The following is a 20,043-nucleotide window of genomic DNA, read 5'->3' on the forward strand; positions in this document are numbered from 1 at the left end:
TCTGCAGCAAAAAGCATGAGTCTAGATGGCTGTGTTACTTGCCTTGTGCCAGGGTTCAGGACATCTGCTCAGGGCTGAAGAGAAACTTACAGCATTGTATCGGATCTACAGCTCAAAAGCAGCTGCACAGGGGGAGGACCCAGTCATTGTGGTCCATGTAGCTACCAGTGACATAGGCAGGACAAAGAAGGAGGTTTTGCATGGTAGTATGAGGACCTAGGTACCAAATTAAGAAGCAGGATCTCAAAGTTCATAATCTGGATTATTACCTGAACCACTTGCTAATTGACTTAGGACAAATCAGATCAGAGAGTTGAATGCGTGATTCAAAGATTGGTGTGGGAGGTGGATTCTGGTTCATGGGGCACTGACACCAGCACTGGGGAAAACATTTAAAACCAAATAGTGGACAGAGAATCAAATTTGTGGCAAGGAATCAAACATTTATAGAAATAACTGGATGAAGGGATGGATGACACAAAGATAAGTGGGAAAATAAGTTGTGACAAGGACATACGAGGGCGGGTTCAAAAAGCCAGAAAGGTTAAGTGAGTGGACAAATATCTGGTAATTGGATAGAATGTGGGCAAATGGGAAATTGACCATTTCGGCAGGAAGAATGAAAAATAAGCACTTTGTCTAAACGGTGAGAGATTGCAGAGCTCAGAGATTCAGAGGCATTCTGGGTGTTTTATTACATAAATCACAAAAGGCTAATATGCAGGTACAGCAAGTAATTAGGATAATGGAACGTTATCATTCATTCTGAATGGAATTAAAACAGAATTAGGGAGGTTCTGCTTCAGTTGTACAGGTCACTAGTGAGACCACATCTGAGTACTGTGTACAGTATTTATCTCCTTGATTAAGGAAGGGTGTAAGTATGCTGGAGACAGTTCAGGAAGGGTTTACCAGACCAGTACCTGAAATGGATGAGCTGTGTTACGAAGAAAAGTTGGACAGGCTAAGCATCTATCTGCTGGAACTAAGAAGAATAAGTGGCGACTTGAGCATGTGGGGCCTTGACAGGATGAGGTAAAGAGGGATAATCTAGAACTAGGGATCACTGTTTAAAATTAAAGGATCACCCAATTAAACTAGGGATGAGGAGAATTTTTTTTTCCTGAGTGTCATAAGTCTTTGGAACTCTGTTCCTGAAAAGGTGGTGAAAGCAGTCTTTGATAATTTTAAGGCAGAGGTGGTTAGATTTTTGGTATGTTGGGGCAGGGGGGGGCAGTGATAGGTAATTGGGAGTCATTGGGATGAAGGTTTGAAGTTACTATCAGATCAGAGAGTAAAGGGCCATTCTGCTCAATCCCTCCTCGTTGACAGTCCAGATATCCCAGGAAACAGTCTAGTGAACCCTTGTTACTCTCCTTCTGGGCAATTTTCTGGATAAGAAGACCCAAACTCTGCTGAGTGTTCTAAGTGTGGTTTCACCAAAACTCGATACAATTGCAGAAACATTTCCTCATTCTGAAACTCCATCCCTAGGGAATAAAGGCTAACAGACCATGTGCATCCTAATTTCCTGCTGTGCCTACGTGCTGACTCTCTGTGATTTGAGGACAATGATTCCCCATAAAACATTAGACAAGGGTCGTGGGTGGAGAGGGGGACTGGTGGTGTTGAGATGGTGGTGCGGGCTCGTTGGGCCGAAGGGCCTGTTTCCCAGGCTGTTTTTGTTTTTCTTTGATTCTCTCTGAACATTTCTCAGTCTCTGACCTGTTCCTGAACTTCCTACTTTTCCATTCTTGCTCTCAGTCTTTAGGGTCCTGGGGAATTCGAATCAGCACTGGCTGCAGCCTCTGGTCTATTTCATCGGCAACCTGCTGGGGTTGGCTCTGGCCATCTACAAGTGCCAGGCGATGGGGCTGCTGCCCACACATGCCTCTGACTGGCTGGCATTCATCCAGCCACCCAAGGTGAGATCCACACTTGGTCTGTGAGGGGGAGCCAGGAAAATAGGAAGAGGAAACCATTCAGGGCTGTGGAGCTTGAGGGGTCGAGTGGACTGGACCCAATTTTTTTTATTCATTCATGGGACATATTTATTGCCCATCCCTCGTTGCCCTTGGAAAGCAGTTGAGAGTCAACCACAGGAAATCTGCCACCCTTACCTGGTGTGGCCTACATGTGACTCCAGAGCCACAGCAATGTGGTTGATTCTCAACTGGCCTCAGGCAACTAGGGATGGGCAATAAATGCTGGCCAGCCAGAGATGCCCTTATCCCACGAATGAAGAAAAATGAATTTGAGTTTTGGAGGAGGAGTGCAGAGAAAGTGGAGATATCTTTGGGAATTGAGGGATGGGGGAAGTGTGCGGGGAAAATGGGAATATCTTTGAGAATTGAGGGATAGTGGGGAGATTGTGAGGAAAGAGGGGAAATCTTTGGAAATTGAGGAATGGGGAGGAGTGTGGGGAAAGCGGAGATGAAGTTGATGATGAATTGTGGAGCAGGCTCAACAGAAGCTATTCCCACTCCGATCCTTACCATCGTCTCCTTTCACACAGAGAGTGGAGTACACGGGCGGGGGCCTGGTTCTGTGATGATCCCACTGTCCTCCTATCGCTCACTGAGACACGGCCTGAGGACGATCGACACCTGCTGCCATCTGGCTCACCTGGGACCAGGCTTTCTGTAGGTAACATGCCCTCCCATCACTGGCCCCTCACACACACACAGAGACAGACACCTGGCCCATGTGCCTGTGACCAATGTCGGAATGGCTGGAGATATTGACAGCAGGGAGTGTGTATTTTTTCACTGGGCATTCAGTTGTTTATCATGTTGACCCCCTTTGCTGATCCTCGGCTGAGGAAGCTGTTGGGGTTGACAGTCGGACTGGAGGTTCCTGGATCAGTCATTCCAGGTCAGGAGGTCACACTTTCCTGAAACAATTTCCTGAGAATCAAGCTGCTGTAACAGGTTCTCCCAGGAGTCCCTTAAACCGTCTCTGAAATTAGGTTCCCAGACCATGCGTTGCCTCATTCATACCTTATGGGATCTTGCTGTGCACACGGCAGTCATCATCTCTTCCCACAGAACGGCAGGGACTGCGCTACGGGAGTGACCAATCGAAAGGGAGGAATGGTCTAGCTCCTCTGCCCTTTCAGGCTGTCCCAAAGTGCTCTGAATCAACGCGGCAACTTCCTGTTTCCGAAACACAGTCACTGCTGTTCACCTGGGAAACTCAGCAAATTCCACAAACTGTTGGGTAACCACCAAATGTTCAGCTGTTTGAAGGACTGGCCCTCGAAAACCAGCAGGAGCTCTCCTTCTGTCGATCCAGTAGTAGATAAATCCTAGAATGGCCATTCAGCCCATCTGGCCTACACCAACAAAAATCCCACCCATGTGTCCTATCCTGTAACCCCACATATTTACCCTGCTAATCTCCCTGACACTAAGGCAATTGAGTCTGGTCAATCCACCTAACCTGCACGTCTTCGGACTCTGGGAGGAAACCAGAGCACCTGGAGGAAACCCACACAGACATGAGGAGAATGCGCAGTCAGTCACCTGAAGCCAGATTTGAACCGAGTACCTGGTGCTGTGAGGCAACAATGCTAACCACCAGCCTCCCCTGTGTCTGTGTGGAGTTTGCACCTTCTCCCCGTGTCCGCGTGAGTTTCCTCTGGGAGGAAAGTGGAGTACCCGAACTCCCAAAGCATACTAGTCAGGTGGATTTGCTATGCTAAATTGCCATTTAATGTCACAAAATACGTAGATTGGGGTAATTAGTGGGGTAAATATATTGGGTTACGGGGATAGGATGGGTGAGAGGGCCTGGGTAAGGCGCTCAGAGAGTCAGTGCAGACTCAAAGAGCCGAGCGGTCTTTCTTGCACTATAGGATTCTACTATTTCATAGATGCACGCTTACATCTGTGGGTGCATGTCTGTGTGGGTGCACACACATTTCAGTTCATGTGCACCTGTGTGCAAGCACATACATGTTTGTGTGTGTGAATGTGTTGTCTGCTTTCACTTCATTTAATGATTGTGTTTGAGTTGTTCCTCTGTGTGTGTTTGTGGGAGGGGCGGGGGAGAGGTGTCAATAATCTCTCTCCGCCCCCCCCCCAACCCCCAACCCCCAACCCCCACCATTCTGAGCTTACACCCGATGCCAGGAGTGGACTGAGAAGGCTGGAGGCAAATCGATAACCTCGAGGTGAGTGGAGAAACAATCAGTGTGAGTTTGACGCTGCTGTGAAGAATGTGCAATGTCTTTTCACTGATTCTGTAGCTGTGGAAATAAAGAGTTTCAGCGAAACGGGGCCTCTGTGAAATGACGGCAGACAAAAACGAGAGTCAGATTTCACTGACTCCACCAGCTTAAAGCTCTCCTGTTCCACTTTAAACTCTGCAACACTCTCACCTTTTCTCTCACACAATATTCAGCCTTCAGTAACCTGAGCTGGTGGAAATATAATCGTTCTCTATTTGCTGACTCATTTCACCATCGCTCCTGTTCTTCCAGCACAATCCCTGATCCCCACTTCCACTGCTGAAGAACACGAACAGACATCCCTCTCTCCATGTTCGAGTCTTCAATGTTCACCTTTTCAGTTGGGTAGGATTTCAGTTGCGAATCATAACACATCCCATTTCCATCTCCTCAAGGTGTCTGGGCCAGATCATGTAAATTTTTCTTTAAAAGATCTGTTTAACCCTTCTCCCCAAAGTCCAGCAACTACAAGGCACAACTCTTGTATCCAATTGAATAAGCTCCAATTTTCTGAATTAGTGCAGCTCCAACAACTCAGGAAGCTCAACACCATTCAAGACAAAGCAGCCAGATTGGCAATCCTTCTACAAACTCCAACACTAACTCACATGGCAGCTGTGTGTACCACCTTCAAGATGCACTGCAAGCACTCAGCAAGGCTTCTTTGACAGCATCTTGCAAACCCACAACCTCTAGCACTTTGGACAAGGGCAGGAAATGCATAGGAACGTCATCGCCTGCAAGTTCCCCTCCAAGTCACTCACCATCTATACTCAGAGATTGATGACAATGTGAAATTCAGTGCCACAGGAACTAGCTGGACAACTCATTCTTATAGTTTAAAAAGAAAATGTGATGAGTACATGAGGGAAAGGAGATTAGAAAGATGAGCTGAAAGGCTGAAATGAGGGAGATGGAATGGGAGTTGTCTTGTGTGAAATATAAACATCAGCACAGACTAGTTAAACCGAACAGTTGCCTTCCAGACTGGATATTCTCTATAATTCAATGTAATCTCTGATCAGCACGTTCCACCATTTGCACTGCACATGTTCAGAGTATAACCTGGTGCTGAGAAATCACACTGAGCTCCTGTACTCATTAATGTCCACAGAGATTCTGTCATGTGTAAAATTATGAATTGTAACATTGTCATTGAAATCGATGAGCAGAAATTTTCATCAACCAGATCCACTCTCGAAAAATATAATTCCAAAAAAATGAAGCAGCTTAACTAATAACAGCTGAACAGTATTTAAAAGTGAAAGGAAACAACTTTAATTTCTACCTTAGCACAATTTTAGTTCCAATATGCAACATTCCTCAGATGTAATTCCCACTTCGATTACAGTTGAAAACCATAAATATACTTGCTATAAGGAGTATAGACTGTCCTGAAGCTTTCAGAGAGAAGATAAGTCTTAGAGCAGCTTGTAGAAACCCTCTATCTTCAAACAGTCCCCAGTGTACTTCCAGCTCTGACAGTAACTGAAACTCTCCTCACAGTCTGCACATTCTCATGGTTTCTCCCTAGTTTGAAATTCAATCACAATAGTTAGCTGTGAATTCGCTGGTGTGTCAGAAGATTCGATGAGGTAACGTATCCCTTCCCACACTGCAAGCAGGTGAACGGCCTCTCTCCAGTGTGAACCCGCTGATGTATTGCTAGTTTAGAGGACTGATTGAATCCCTTCTCGCACACAGAACAAATGAATGGCCTGTCCTTTGTGTGCATTCGCTGGTGTATTGCTAGGTTGGATGAGTGATTGAATCTTTTCCCACACACAGAGCAGATGAATGGTTTCTCCCCAGTGTGAACTCGCTGGTGTGTCAGCAAAGTTGATGACCGACTGAATCCTTTCCCACACACAGAGCAGGTGAATGCCTTCTCTCCAGTGTGAATTTGCTGGTGTGTGAACAAGGTGGCTGACTGAGCAAATCCCTTTCCACACTGGGAACAGGTGAATGGCCTCTCCCCAGTGTGAACTCGCTGGTGTTTCAACAAAGTAGATGAGTCAGCAAATCCCTTCCCACACTGGGAGCAAGTGAATGGCCTCTCCTGAGTGTGAGCTCGCTGGTGTATCAGCAGAGTGGATGAGTGAGAAAATCCCTTCCCACATTCAGAGCAGGTGAATGGTTTCTCCCCAGTGTGAACTCGCTGGTGTATTGCTAGATTAGATGATTGATTGAATCCCTTCCCACATTGGGAGCAGATGAACGGTCTCTCCTCAGCATGAGTCCTCTGATGTATATTTAAGCTGGATAACTGAGTGAATCCCTTCCCACACTGAGAGCAGGTAAATGGCCTCTCACCAGTGTGACTGCGTCGATGAGTTTCCAGCAGGGATGGGTAATTGAATTCCTTCCCACAATCCTCACACTTCCATGCCATCTCCCTGTTGTGATTGCAATTATGTTCCTAAAGGCCAGATGATTGGTTGAAGTCTTGTCCACAAACAGAACACGTGTACAGTTTCTCTCCACTGTGAATGGTGCTATTTTCTTCCAATTTCAAAATACAATGATATTCAGTTACAATAAATGGCCGACTCATCAGATTCTGATATCATGTTTTGTTTCAGTTTCTCGACTCCAGATTTTCTTCCTGTAAACCCCTGGGAAATTGATTTAAAACAGAAAAAAATTAAGTGAGAAAGAACACACAAAAACACAAAGGCAGTTGTGAAATTGAACTGAATAAATCTGGTAATTTGTGGAGTTGTCGTGAGGAAAGGATAACCAAGAAAGCTGCTGGATTGTCACACAAACCCACTTGGTTCACTGATGTCCTTCAGGGAATGAAACCTGCCACACGGTCTGGGTCTATGCAAGACTTTGGGAGGAGACAGAGAGATGTAGGAGTAGCCGGTAATGAAGGCAAGGGATTTTATACATCTACAACTTGACAAGAACTTTGACAGAATCTCACAAATCCTCAATTCCACTAGAAGGACCAAGATAGCAAATGGATATAAACAGCATCATCTCCAAGATCCTCCAACCACACACCATTCTGACTTATCTGACATCCAGTACTAAAAGAACAGAAATATGTTTCACATAAATACTAGGAAGACAACCCATTGTCTTCAGTCCACCCTCCAAACTCCACTCCGTCACCAGCAACTCTATCCTTCTTCCCGGTAACGTATCTGACCTGAGTCAGGCTGTTCACAACCCTGGTGAAATATTTCACCCCAAGGTGAGCTTCCAGCCATACATCCACATCATCATCAAGACTGCCTATTTCCACCTCAATAACGTCGCCCAATTCCACCCCAGTCTCAGCTCATCTGGAACTCTCATCCATTCCATTGTGATGTAAAATTCAGGGGAATGAGAATGTAGACGGGGAATGGGATCATCTGAATTACTCCAAAGACGGTTGGCATGGATTTGAGTTGCCAAATGGATTCCTTCTATGTTGTAATGACTCCATTAGTGGAAATAGGTAACATTGACACAGTGCCTTTTATATATCAAGACAAGAAATAGGGAATCATAAATAACAGCATGTACATATAACAACATTAAACATATCTCGGTCCCAGGTGAATTTACTATTAATTTAAACAGCCTTCTCCTGGGAAAACTCCCCCTTTAATTGTGAACGTTAGTTAAGAGGTTATCTTGTTAGCCAGATAAATGAAGGCGACAACCTGAGGGAGCTAAAAGATGTCAATATCTATGAAAGAGAGAAAGAAAAATATACCTGGGCTTAGTCCTGCTCCTAATTCCGATGTTCGTCTATAATAGTTCCAAAGCCTGCAGCCTCTCTGAATTAACTTCCTTTCCCTTAAGTTGCTGCAAATCCCCAATTTCCCCCAGAATGGGAAAAGAAATGGAAAGGGGGAAACATCCCAGATGTTGTACAGAGGAGGAAGTTTCACTCTGAAGCTCATCGACAAATTTCCGCCTTGTGACGTCATAATGGCGGCTTGCCTGTATCAGACAATAGGAATCAGTCTGCGGTGACGTCTTAGGGTTTCCAGTGCGCAGGTCCGGGCGCGCGGACGTGGGAGCCCCGCCCCCACCTATTGTTCCCTTCCCCCTCCTCGAGCCAAGGTTCCCAGACAAGCGGCTGGCGGCTCCGGCCAGAGCGAGAAGCCGCTCGGTGATCTCCCCCTCCCCCCTCCGGCTGCTCCAAAAAGAGATCGAGAGCGACCGTTGGCGGCAGCCGCACTGCGCCTGCTCCGGACAGCTCGGCTCAGCAGCGCTCTCTGCGCCTGCGTGCTGGGCTGCCAGCTGAGGGAGTGGGGGAGGGGACTTTGGAAAAATCTCTTCCCATCATTTTCTTCCAAGTCCCGCAGTTTGATTTGAAACAGCACAGCTTCTGTTTTTAGCTTCACACACAAACTCAAACTTCCTCCTCTGGCCAACATCTGTGAGTAAAACACTTCCTTTCTCCTCCGGGAAATATAGAGAGTAACTGGAATTAGAGCCAGAGGAGGAGTAATCCAGGGTAATGATTTGGGGATAAAGCAAAATCCTGCAAATGCTGGAATTTTGAATCAAACAGACCTGCTGAGCTTATCCAGCATTTTCTGTTTTTATGATGATGATTTTGGTACCATCCTCCAGTGGCTGAGCCAGATGGGGCCGTTAACCTGGGCCTGTTCCCGGGAGGGAGGGAGGGAGAAGCCTCGCAGCTGCAAATGAGGAAGCTGACAATGATTCTGAAGGGTTTGCGGATCCACAGTGTTTCCAGACCCTCCCAGCCACCGCCGAACGCTGACTGCGCTTCTCCGGGACAAACAAGCGCCAGGGCCAATGTCACTGCGCATGCTCCACATCACAATGCCCAAGGGCTGACTGACGGCAGCTCCGGACCAATAAGAAGAGGAGGCGGGGCTGGAGGACGGAACGGGAGTGACTGATCCTCCAATCAATCGGAGTGAATTAGGGGCGGGCTGGAGGACCGAGCGCCAGTAGTTGGTCCTCCAACCAATCGGAGTGAAAGAGAGGCGGAGATGAGCCCATCGAACGCACGAGGAGGTTCGCATGCGCAGTAAGCAACGGCGTTTGCAGCACGAGCAGTGTGGGTGACAGCAATCGGAGAGAACTTCCTCTGTATCATCAGCAGCCCGTAAGGATGGGGAAACATAGCGAGAGCAATGAAACCGGCGGATGGACGTAGACGATTTCTAAATATCTGGTAAAGGCCTCAAATCTCGAAAATGAGCCCGTAGTTCTGTGTTTGTAGCTTCCGGTCTTTTTCCTGAGACGAGGCGCAGGTTAAAGGCCGCCATCTTGATTCGGCGGAGAGGAGAGCGCACGCGCAATGTCTTGGTGACACAACGGCGAGTGGGCGGGGCTTCATGTTTCTGCTCCCCTCCAGGCCCTAGTGCCCGGGCCTTAATTTGCACCTATATCTTAGTCTAAAACTTGGCCATGTTAGTGAAGAATGATTGAAGACACCCAGATCTGTTCCAATCATCAATTAGTCTCACCATGCAAACTGTACCCTGAACTTAGAAAATCATACATTCTTATTCATTTATTGCAGCCCATCCTGGCTGGTTATAAACCAATCACAATATGAATCAATTAGAGACATATCCAATTAAGCTAACAATCAGGCATCATGTGACAGTGTGATCAGCTCATAGACAGCTTTGGACCATCTCATCATGTGGACCACACACCTTATAACAACAGACTTTATGCCATCACAGTGAACCACTAGACTCAGGACTTTCTGATCTCCACCACATCCCAGCCTATTCTGTTAGCAGTCGATTACTCAGAGCAGCTGCCTGCATGCTGATAAGAGGGGCCCTGCTCAGCAGTCCAATCCCATAATGCTTCACATTCAATCTGCAGTCCTTCAATTATAACAGAATATGTGTCTGTATGTAGCTGCTTCAGCCATGGTCAACCCCGACACTGTCTTCTTGAACTGCTACAATGCCAAGAGTACACTCACAGTGCTGTTAGGGAAGGATTTCCAGCCACACATTCCAGACTTCCACAAGACTGTAGATAGTTCCAGATTGATATATTCCACTCAACCACACCCAAGGTGAGTTATTCCAATTCCTTTATTGTCCAAGACAATATGTTCACAATATTTTTAAAACAGAAATTCAACATTCCCATTTGATTTCAGGTATTAGCATATTCTGTTAGTTTGTTCTTTATTGTCAATGTCAGGCTGGGGTTGTTCCCCTTAGAGCAAAGGAGGTTGAGGGGAGATTTGATTGAGGTGGACAAGATTCTGACAGGTTTAGATAAGGTGGACAAAGAAAAGCTGATTGTGTCCTGCGCATCCTTATCCAGAGTTGTGGTTTTGGATCAGAGATGCAGGGGTAGGGGGTGTGAGGAAGAATATTTTGATGCAGTGAAGTGTAATGACCTGAAACTCGCTCCATACGAGGGTGGAGGAAATGGAGACAATAAACAATTACAAAAGGAAATTGGATGGACGTTTGGGGTGTTTCAAATAGAAATGCTGACTAAATATCTCTGAACTTCCTAACACCCTGTCACTCTGTGATTCTTGTGAAATTTGAGACCAAGTATTTGCAACAAGACTCAAAGAGCATCAGCCCACTGGAGGCAAAGTTGTGAGAATGGCCAGTCCAGCAGAAAGGAACCCTCCCCATTGACTGTGAGAATGAACAAAATCCAGTCCTGGATGTAACTGAGAGCAGAAACAATAACAGCAGAATCCAACCCTCATGTAATCACTCATGAACTTGTTGGTGTTTCAGCAGCAAGAATGAAACTCTGAATCCCTTCCCACATTGAGGGCAGATAAACGGCCTCTCCCCAGTGTGAACTCGCTGGTGTCTCCACCAGCTGGATGACCGAGCAAATCTCTTCCCACACTGAGTGCAGGTGAATGGTCTCTCCCCAGTGTGAATTCGCTGGTGTGATTGCAGGTCGGATAACTGAGTGAATTCCTTCCCACACTGAGAGCAGGTGAATGGCCTCTCCCCAGTGTGAACTCGCTGGTGCCTCCGCAGGTTGGATGACTCAGTAAATCCCTCTCCACACACAGAGCAGATGAATGGCTTCTCCCCAGTGTGACCTCGCTGGTGTCTCCGCAGGTTGGATGACTGAGTGAATCCCTCCCCACACTGAGAGCAGGTGAATGGCCTCTCCCCAGTGTGAATGTGCTGGTGTGTCTGCAGAGTAGATAACCGAGTGAATCCCTTCCCACACTGAGAGCAGGTGAACGGTCTCTCCCCAGTGTGAATTCGCCGGTGTCTCTGCAGGCTGGATGACAGAGTGAATCCCTTCCCACAATGAGAGCAGATGAATGGCCTCTCCCCAGTGTGGCTGCGCCGATGAGCATCCAGCAGAGATGGGGATCTGTAACTCATTCCACAGTCCACACATTTCCATGGTTTCTCCATGGTGCAGGTGTCCTTGCCTCTGTCTTGTTTGGACAATCAGTTAAAACCTTGTCCACACGCACACAACACGAGTACAGTCTCTTCCGCTGTGAATGGTGTGATATTTATTCAGGCTTTGTAACTGGTTAAAGCTCTTTAGTCAGTGCACTGGAACACTCTCACTCGAGTGTGGCAGTGTGTTGGTCCTTTTCCAGTCACACATACATTTGAAATCTATTCAAATTGACAGACCGGACAATAATTTTTCCTTCTAGATTCAAAGGCCAATGATATTCAGATCCGAAGGAAATTGACTCTGTTGGATCTAGACGTGACAGTTGAGATTTTTGCCTGTGATTCCTCTTTCAATATCCTGCAAAATGAGTACAGGATATAAATTCAAAACAGACAATTCTAATTTCTATGGAACATTATTTCCCTTCTCATTCTCCAAAAGCTGTAAATCTCCATCCCACACACTCTCCCTCCATTCTCACTCTGCTGTATCTAACATTCGCCCTCCCAATTCTCCTGAAGGTGCTGATTGACACTAATTGACAGATCCATGTTCACTGCTTCCTGTCCTGGACACAGAGACCATAACAAGTAGGAGTTGCAGTTGGCCATTTGGCCCATTGAGCCTTTTAAATCATTCAATGAAATCATTGGCTTATCTGCCTCAGCATCATTCTCCCCACACTAAACCCATATCCTTTGATATCTTCAATAGCTAGAAACTAATCAATCTCTCCCTGGAAAATACTTGATGACTGAAACTCCAATGTCCTCAGCAGTTGAGAATTCCAAAGCTTCACCACATCCTTGAGAGAAGAAATCCCCCCACATCTTAGCTTTTACTCCATCTTCTTGTCTGTTCCCTATAATCATTGACACCCTTGTCAATCAAAAATCAGTCCAACTCCCCCTGGAATATATTCAGTGATCCTCAGCCTCCACTCGTCCCTGTGAAAGACAAATCCAAAAGACTTACAGCCCTCTGAGGGAAGAGATGTCTGGAAATATATAACACAGCTCAGTTCCATATTACAAATCTATGGATTCTATTTAAAAAGTCAACTGGATGGGCACTTGAAGGAAATAAACTTTCAGGAGAACGGGGATATACAGGGAGAATGGGACTGGAATGTTATACAGAGAGTCAGCACGGACTCCTTCTGTGCTGTAATGACTCAATGACTGGAAATGTATAAGTTAGCTACAGCATTATATTACAATGCAGGAAATAATAACAAATGTACTTCATTACAGAAACAAATAATATATCTAATCTGTACCATATAACAACACTGGACATATCTCTGTCCAATATTAATTTACTGCCCCCTTAAATGTCAGCCAACTCCTGGGGCAAATGCCCTTTAATTGTGAACATTAGGAAAGAGGCCAGCTTTTTAACCAGACGAATAAATTTGTTAAGCTGAGGGAGCAAAGGATGTTTCCCAGGCTGAGTCAGGGAATGGCAGGATCGATGTATGAGGAGAGATTGACTAAGTTAGGATTGTTTTCGCTGGAGTTCAGATAAATGAGGGGGGATCTCAAAGAGACTTATAAAATTCTAACAGATCTAGATAGGATAGATACAGGGAGGGTGGGGGTGGGGGTGGGGGGTCAAGAACAAAAGGTCTCACTCTGAGGATTCAGGGTAGACCATTTAGGACGGAAGTGAGGAGACATTTCTTCACCCAAGAGTGGGGAGCCTCTGGAATTCATGATCACAGGAAGTAGTTGATGCCAAAACATTGAACTTATTCAAAAGCAGCTAGATATAGCACTTGGGACGAACGGGATCAAAGGTTATGGGTCGAAAGCAGGATTCAGCTATGAGTTGGATGATCAGGAATGATTGTAATGAATGGCAGAGAAGGCTCAAAGGGCCAAATGGCTTCCTCCTGCTCCTATCTTCTGTGTTTCTATGTCAATACCTTTAAGAAAGAGAGAGAGAGACCTGGGCCAATCTTTCCTGAGTCTGCACCTTCCCTGGATTCACTTCCTTTCATTTCAGTTGTTGCAACTCTCCAATTTCCCTCAGAATGAGAAGAGAAAGTGTTTTACTCACAGATGTTGGAGACAGGAGGAAGTTTGAATCTGGCTGAAGCGCAATCTTCATTCACAAAAAGCCTGAATGTCTGGAGGACCAGGATCCTTCCGGTCCTCCGATTCTTCCCATTGGCCATAGCTGGGCCGTGAATCAAAAGTGCGCATGTGCGGGTTTGGGGCGGGGCCCGGGACAAAGCAGGCGCACTGACCATTGTCCGGGTCTTCCAGCCTTTCCCATTGGACAGCAGCTCAGCGCGGCTGGAGGGCAAAGACCCGCCCACTCTCACGTGGGGCTCCGCCCCCATTGTCTGTGCGGGGGATTGACCAATGGGAACCCTGGAGGACCGGAAGGACTCTGTCCAAATTCCGCGTTCAGACAATGGGGAGCAATGAGCTTGTTCCCATGGTCATTACTGACCAGCAAAGTTGCTGCTGTCTCTCTGAATGAAGACTGAGCTTCAGACAGACTTTCTCCTGTCTCCAACATCTGTGAGTAAAACACTTCCTTTTCTCCCCCCTTCCATTCTTTTCTTTTCATCCTGGGGGGAAATTGTTGACTTGCAGCCACTGATCAAGAGAAATAGAAGCAGGAGTGATCAGGAGGCCCTCCAAGCCTGTCCTCCTTTTCAAACCTATCATGGCTGATCTATGCCAGCTTCAACTCCTTTTGTGTGCCTTTTCCCATAGCCCTCTATTCCTCGAACTATCAACTATTTATCCACCTCCACTTTAAATGCTTACAGTGGTCCAGCCTCATCAGCCTTTGGGGCAGAGAATTCCAGAGATTCACCACCCTCTGTGAGAAGGAACTTCTGCACATCTCAGTTTTAAACGACCAACCATTTATCTTGTTCAAGACTCTTGCACTTATAAAAATATTTCATCATCTATCCTGCCAAGCCCCCTCAGGATCTAATATGTTTCAGTTAAGTCACCTCTTTGTTTTCAAAGGTTCAAGGAATACAGACCCTAGACAATTTATTCTCTCTTGATAGGACAACTCTCTTGCCCAGGAATTAGCCTGATGAATCACCTTTGGACTACATCCAATGTTACTATATCCTTGTTTAAGTAAGAAGATCAAAACTATGCAGTATTCCAGGTGAGGCCTCACCAACATCCTATGCAATTACCACACAACCTCCCTGTTTTAAAACTCCAACCCATTGTAATAAAGGTCAAAATTCCTCTTTCCTTCTTACCATTGTGGGACTTGCCTGCTAACTTTTTGCGATTTACGCAAAAGAACATCTAGATCCCTGTATACTTCACTCACTTGCAGTGCCTCTCCACAGAGATAACCTCTCTTTTGATTTCTCCAACTGAAATACATGACCTCCCACGACTCCACATTGAACTCCATTTACCAGGTTTTCATCACAATCTATCTATATCCCATTGCAGAATCAAAATATCCTCACCACAACATGTCCTTCCACCTATCTCCGTATCATTTGAGAACCTTACATTCTGTTCCTTCCTCCAAGTCATTAATTGAATAATGGACAATAGCAAGCCAAGAACTGATCCCTGTGGTACTCCATTAGTAACATCTTTCCACTCTGAAAATGATCCATTTATTCCAACTCTTTGTTTTCTGTGTGACGGCCCGTTTTCAATCCATGCTAACACACTTCCATGAATTCCATGGGCTTTTACTTTATGCTCCAGCCTCTAATGTGGCACCTTGATTTTTGCAAATCATGGAATCATAGAATGCCAAAAGTGCAGAAGGGGGTCATTTGGCCCATCGAGCCTGCACCAACTCTCCAACAGCACATCTTTCCAAGGCCCTATCTCCATAACCCTACCTTTTTACCCCACTAATCCCCCTAATCTACACATTTTAGAACACAAAGAGTCAATTTAGCACAGGCAATCAACGTAACCTGCACATCTTTGGAATATGGGAGGAAACAAGAGTACCCGAAGGAAACCTTCTCAGACACAGAGAGAAGGTGCAAATTCCACACAGACTGTCACCCAAGGCCAGAATTGAAGCAGCATCCCTGGTGCTGTGATGCAACAGTGCTAACCACTGTGCCACTTTACCACCCTATCTGAATACACTATATCTACAGATTGCACTCGATCTATTATTCCTCTTGCATTCTCAAAGAATTCGAACAAATTTGTTGAACACGATTTATCTTTCATAGAACCATGTTGCCTTAGTTTGATTATATTCAGCTTCTCTAAATGATTAGCTATTTCCTCTTTGATTATTGATTCCAGCGTCTTGCCAATAATAGATGTTAAATTAACTGGCTTATAGTTCCCTGCCTTCTGCCTTTCTTCCTTTTTGAACAAGGGAGTTATATTGGCTATTTTCCAATCTCCTGATACCCTCCTAGAATCTGGCGAGTTATGAAAAATTTTGAAAAAACTCTCCACTATCTTTTCAGCAACTGCCATTAAAAGCCTGGCATGCAGTTCATTGCATTCCGTGAACTGAAGGGAAAGGAAATAAATCCAATCTGTTTATACCACATATTTTTAGTCCAGTCATGTAGACATATATCTGTCTGGCAGCCTGCGTGAAGATTTTCAGCTCTCTGTGTCCAGGACAGGAAGCAGTGACCATGGATCTGTCAATCAGCACCTTCAGGAGAATTGGGTGGGTGAATATTAGATACAGCAGAGTGAGAATGGAGGGAGAGTGTGTGGGATGGAGATTTACAGCTTTTGGAGAATAAGAGAAGAAAGAATGTTCATTTAGAATCATAAAATTCCTGCATCTTCTCAACCATCCCTGAGCATTCACAATGAATCTCTCTTCTTAGGACACTCGTATCTCTGACTTGACTGTATTGCTGTCAGTCTCTCAAAGCAGCTGCCCTTGTGTTGATACTAGAGGTCCTCCTCGGTAAGTTTAATGCTCCATGACTGTGCTTTTAAAGAATGTTCCATAGAATTGACTGATTTGAATTTTGATCATATTCTGAATTGTGATGTTTTTCCTAAATTGAATTACAGGATATTAGATGAGGAGAAATCACAGACAGAAATCTAAAATGTCAGATCTGGATCTGACAGAGTGACTCGATTCCTTGGGACCTGAATATCATCGGGCTTTGAATCTGGAAGGAGAAATGTTTGCCCAGTCTGTCAGCTTCAAAGGATTTTAAACGTTAGTTTGACTGGAAATGCACTGAGACACACACACCTGAGGGAGAGTGTTCCAGCGAACTGACTGTGTAAAGGACTTGAACCAGTTACACAGCCTGAAAATACATTGCAACATTCACAGCAGGGAGAGACTGTAATGTGTTCTGTGTGAGATTTAACTGTTTACCCCGGAAAGTCACAAGGACATCTGCACCATGGAGAAACCGTGGAAATGTGGGGACTGTGGGAAGAGATACAGATCCCCTTCATATCTCGAAGCTCATCGGCGCATTCACACTGGAGAGAGGCCATTCACCTGCCCTCAGTGTGGCATTGGATTCAGTATTGCATGCATTCTGCAGAGACACCAACGAGTTCACACTGGGGAGAGGCCGTTCACCTGCTGTCAGTGTGGGAAGACATTCGCTCATGCATCCACCCTACAGGCACACCAGCGCATTCACACTGGGGAGAGGCCATTCACCTGCACTGTATGTGGGAAGGGATACACTCAATTATCTGGCCTGCAGGCACACCAGCGAGTTCACACAGGGGAGAGACCGTTCATCTGCTCTGTGTGTGGGAAGGGATTCAGAGTTTCATTCAGCCTACTGAGACACCAGCGAGGTCACACTGGGGAGAGGCCATTCATCTGCTCTCAGTGTGGGAAGGGATTCTGTGATTCAACCACCCTGCTGACACACCAGCGAGTTCACACTGGGGAAAGGCCGTTCACCTGCTCTGTGTGTGGGAAGGGGTTCACTCGATTATCTGAACTGCAGACACACCAGCGAGTTCACACTGGGGAGAGACCCTTCACCTGCTCTCAGTGTGAGAAAGGATTCACTCAGTTATCCAGCCTGCTGAGACACCAGCGAGGTCACAAGTGATTCCAGGGATTGGATTCTGCTGTTAACGTTTCTGCTTTCAATTACATCCAGGACTGCATTTTGTTCATTCTCACAGCTGGTCAATGGGGAGGGTTTCTTTCTGCTGGACTGGCCGATCACACAACTTTGCCTCCAGTGGGCTGATGCTCTGAGTCTTGTTGCAAATACCTGGTTTCAGATTTCACAAGGATCACAGAGTGAGAGGGTGTGAGGAAGATCAGAGATATTTAGTCAGCATTTCTGTTTGAAATCCCCCAAATACCCATCCAATTTCCTTTGTAATTGTTTAGTGTCTCCATTTCCTCCTCCCTCATAGGCAGTGAGTTCCAGGTCATTACCATTCACTACATCAAATTATTCTTCCTCACATCCCCTTCTTGTATCTCTCTCCCAAAACTTTAAATCTGTGTCCCCGTCATCCTTGTCCCATCAGCGAATGGGAACAACTTTTCTTTGTCCACCTTATCTAAACCTGTTAGAATCTTGTCCACCTCTATCAAATCTTCCCTCAACCTCCTTTTGCTCCAAGGAGAACAACCCCAGCCTGACATTGACAATAAAGAACAAATTAACAGAGTATGTTAATACCTGAAATCAAATGGGAATGTTTAATTTCTGCATTAGGGTTGGACTGTATGAGTGAATTAATGGATTTGGTAAATGGGGGGTTAGATTTAATCCCCCCACTTCATTAGAGTTAAATCACAGGCTGGTCAAATGCTGATACCTCAAGGTGCTGACATCAGCAGAACTTGGCAGCAACGTTGTTTACTTTCTAGAAAAACAGACCATTTTCTCACAAGCTTTTAAGTGAAGGTTTCATAAGGTGACTCTGTGGATAAGATTGGAATTTTAAACCAGTATTCTGTGTATTGAATAACTGTGTAAGCTGTCTGTATCTGTGACTTGGAGCTGAGAGTTGTATTAGAATGCTGTCTCTGTGATTACTGTGTCAGAGAGCTGTGTCAGAGCAGTGACTTTGAGCTGTGAGAGCTGGATCACTGGAGGGTGCTTATCCAGAGGTTTCCCTGGGGTAGTTCCCTCCAGGTGTGAATCATGAATAAACTATTGTAACCTGTTCCTCAGTCTCCTGTGGTTAGTCAGAAGAAACACATCAAAACAGGACAATAAAGGAATTGGAATAACTCACCTTGTGTATGGTTGAATGGAATATATCAATCTGATGTCCACCTACATTCTAGTGAAAGTCTGGAATGTGTAGATGGGATGAATCGCTTTCTCCGGAAGATATTTACATCCTTGTCCGTGAACTTTGTTTTAAAGAAATCCACATTTGAAAGCCCGGCCATGGCATGAAATATCATCCCCATAACAGGGAGATAAGAATCACAGACACTCACTTTGATCTTTTCATCAGCAACTCAGAGTTAAGAATGTGTGACATGATTTTGCGATACCGGAGTGTGTGCAGATGTGATTTGTTACATGTGAAAAATAGCAAACCTAAATTCATGGTGAGAAGGAGTGAAGAGTGGGTCCCAAACACACACAGCTACTTGAGACTCAGCAGGAGATGAAATGGTTAATGTGGCCATGGGTTTCAGACAACATTGTGACACCATCAAGGCACTGACACACACTCCAGAGGGAAACGGAGTTCAAAACAATCAGGATCCAACTAAATACACTGCACGTGATCACAAAGTGTGGAAAAATAAAATGGATAGTATAGTAGATTGGGATAATTAAGGGCTTGGGAGAAATATTACTGAATAAGAACTATTCACAAGTTGGATAGGGGTAAAGAGAGAGCTGGAGAATCTTTTACATCCATACTTGATCTGTTGCTTAAAGCATCTGTCCTTATGTACAAGTAACCTAGAATTCACGGTGCTCGTTCAGGAGAAGACAGGATTGAGTAGATGTTACCCCAAGTGAGGTCAGAACAGAACTGAAAAATAACAGAGTGAAATTAAGTGAGGGATGAGAGAGAGTTCTCCTCCCCCCCAAGATGTGGACTATAAGAATCCTGGGGGACCCCCTACTTTGGGTTTTCTTGCTAATTGGTGAGTATTATATTAGATTCTATAACTGGATGTGTATTTATTTTGAATTTGATTGTTACGCTTCTCCTGTTTTTATTCCTGTTGTGATTACACTCTGGGTAAGGATGGTTGACAGTTGACAGAATGGGAAATTGTGGTTTGGGTCTTCACGTTCCAAATATTTTATTGATCCAAAAGGGGCTAAACATGAGCAGAAATCTAGCAGATCTGTGAACAGATGACTTGTATGGGAACAGAGAGATAAACAGCTTCTAGAGCGCAGAGAAAACGAGAGTGCCTTGAATAATAGATGACACCTGGGTGTCAACGCCACCATGTTTTCACTGCTTGACACGGGAATGCTGACTCCCTGTATCAGGGATGGAGTGTGGGAAGACAATTGTTTGAGA

At 45.3% G+C, this 20,043-nt stretch overlaps 2 protein-coding genes across 3 annotated transcripts; one reads left to right on the top strand and one right to left on the bottom strand.

Moving 5' to 3' along the window:
• Positions 1-5,521: 5,521 nt before the first annotated feature.
• LOC145363460 (uncharacterized) lies at positions 5,522-13,749 on the bottom strand. Its single transcript, XM_080218664.1, is given in 3 exon segments — positions 5,522-6,714; positions 10,922-11,944; positions 13,649-13,749. Coding segments are annotated over 2 exon segments (1,599 nt in total). The 5' UTR covers positions 11,593-11,944; positions 13,649-13,749; the 3' UTR covers positions 5,522-5,786.
• Positions 13,750-13,851: 102 nt separating this feature from the next.
• LOC145363458 (uncharacterized) lies at positions 13,852-18,681 on the top strand. 2 transcript variants are annotated; one of them, XR_013890014.1, is made up of 2 exons: positions 13,852-14,118; positions 14,625-14,882. XR_013890014.1 is itself a non-coding variant. In XM_080218662.1 (2 exons), the coding sequence occupies exon 2, from the start codon at positions 16,953-16,955 to the stop codon at positions 17,625-17,627; it is 675 nt and encodes a 224-aa protein (XP_080074788.1). In that variant the 5' UTR covers positions 13,852-14,118; positions 16,606-16,952; the 3' UTR covers positions 17,628-18,681. The 2 variants fall into 2 exon arrangements, 1 of the variants encoding a protein (XP_080074788.1); XM_080218662.1 differs by lacking the exon at positions 14,625-14,882 and adding an exon at positions 16,606-18,681.
• The last annotated feature ends 1,362 nt before the right edge of the window (positions 18,682-20,043 follow it).

Source organism: Carcharhinus amblyrhynchos, unplaced genomic scaffold, assembly GCF_965287045.1.
Source record: "Carcharhinus amblyrhynchos unplaced genomic scaffold, sCarAmb.v2.hapA scaffold_39, whole genome shotgun sequence".
Classification (NCBI taxonomy): Eukaryota; Metazoa; Chordata; class Chondrichthyes; order Carcharhiniformes; family Carcharhinidae; genus Carcharhinus; species Carcharhinus amblyrhynchos.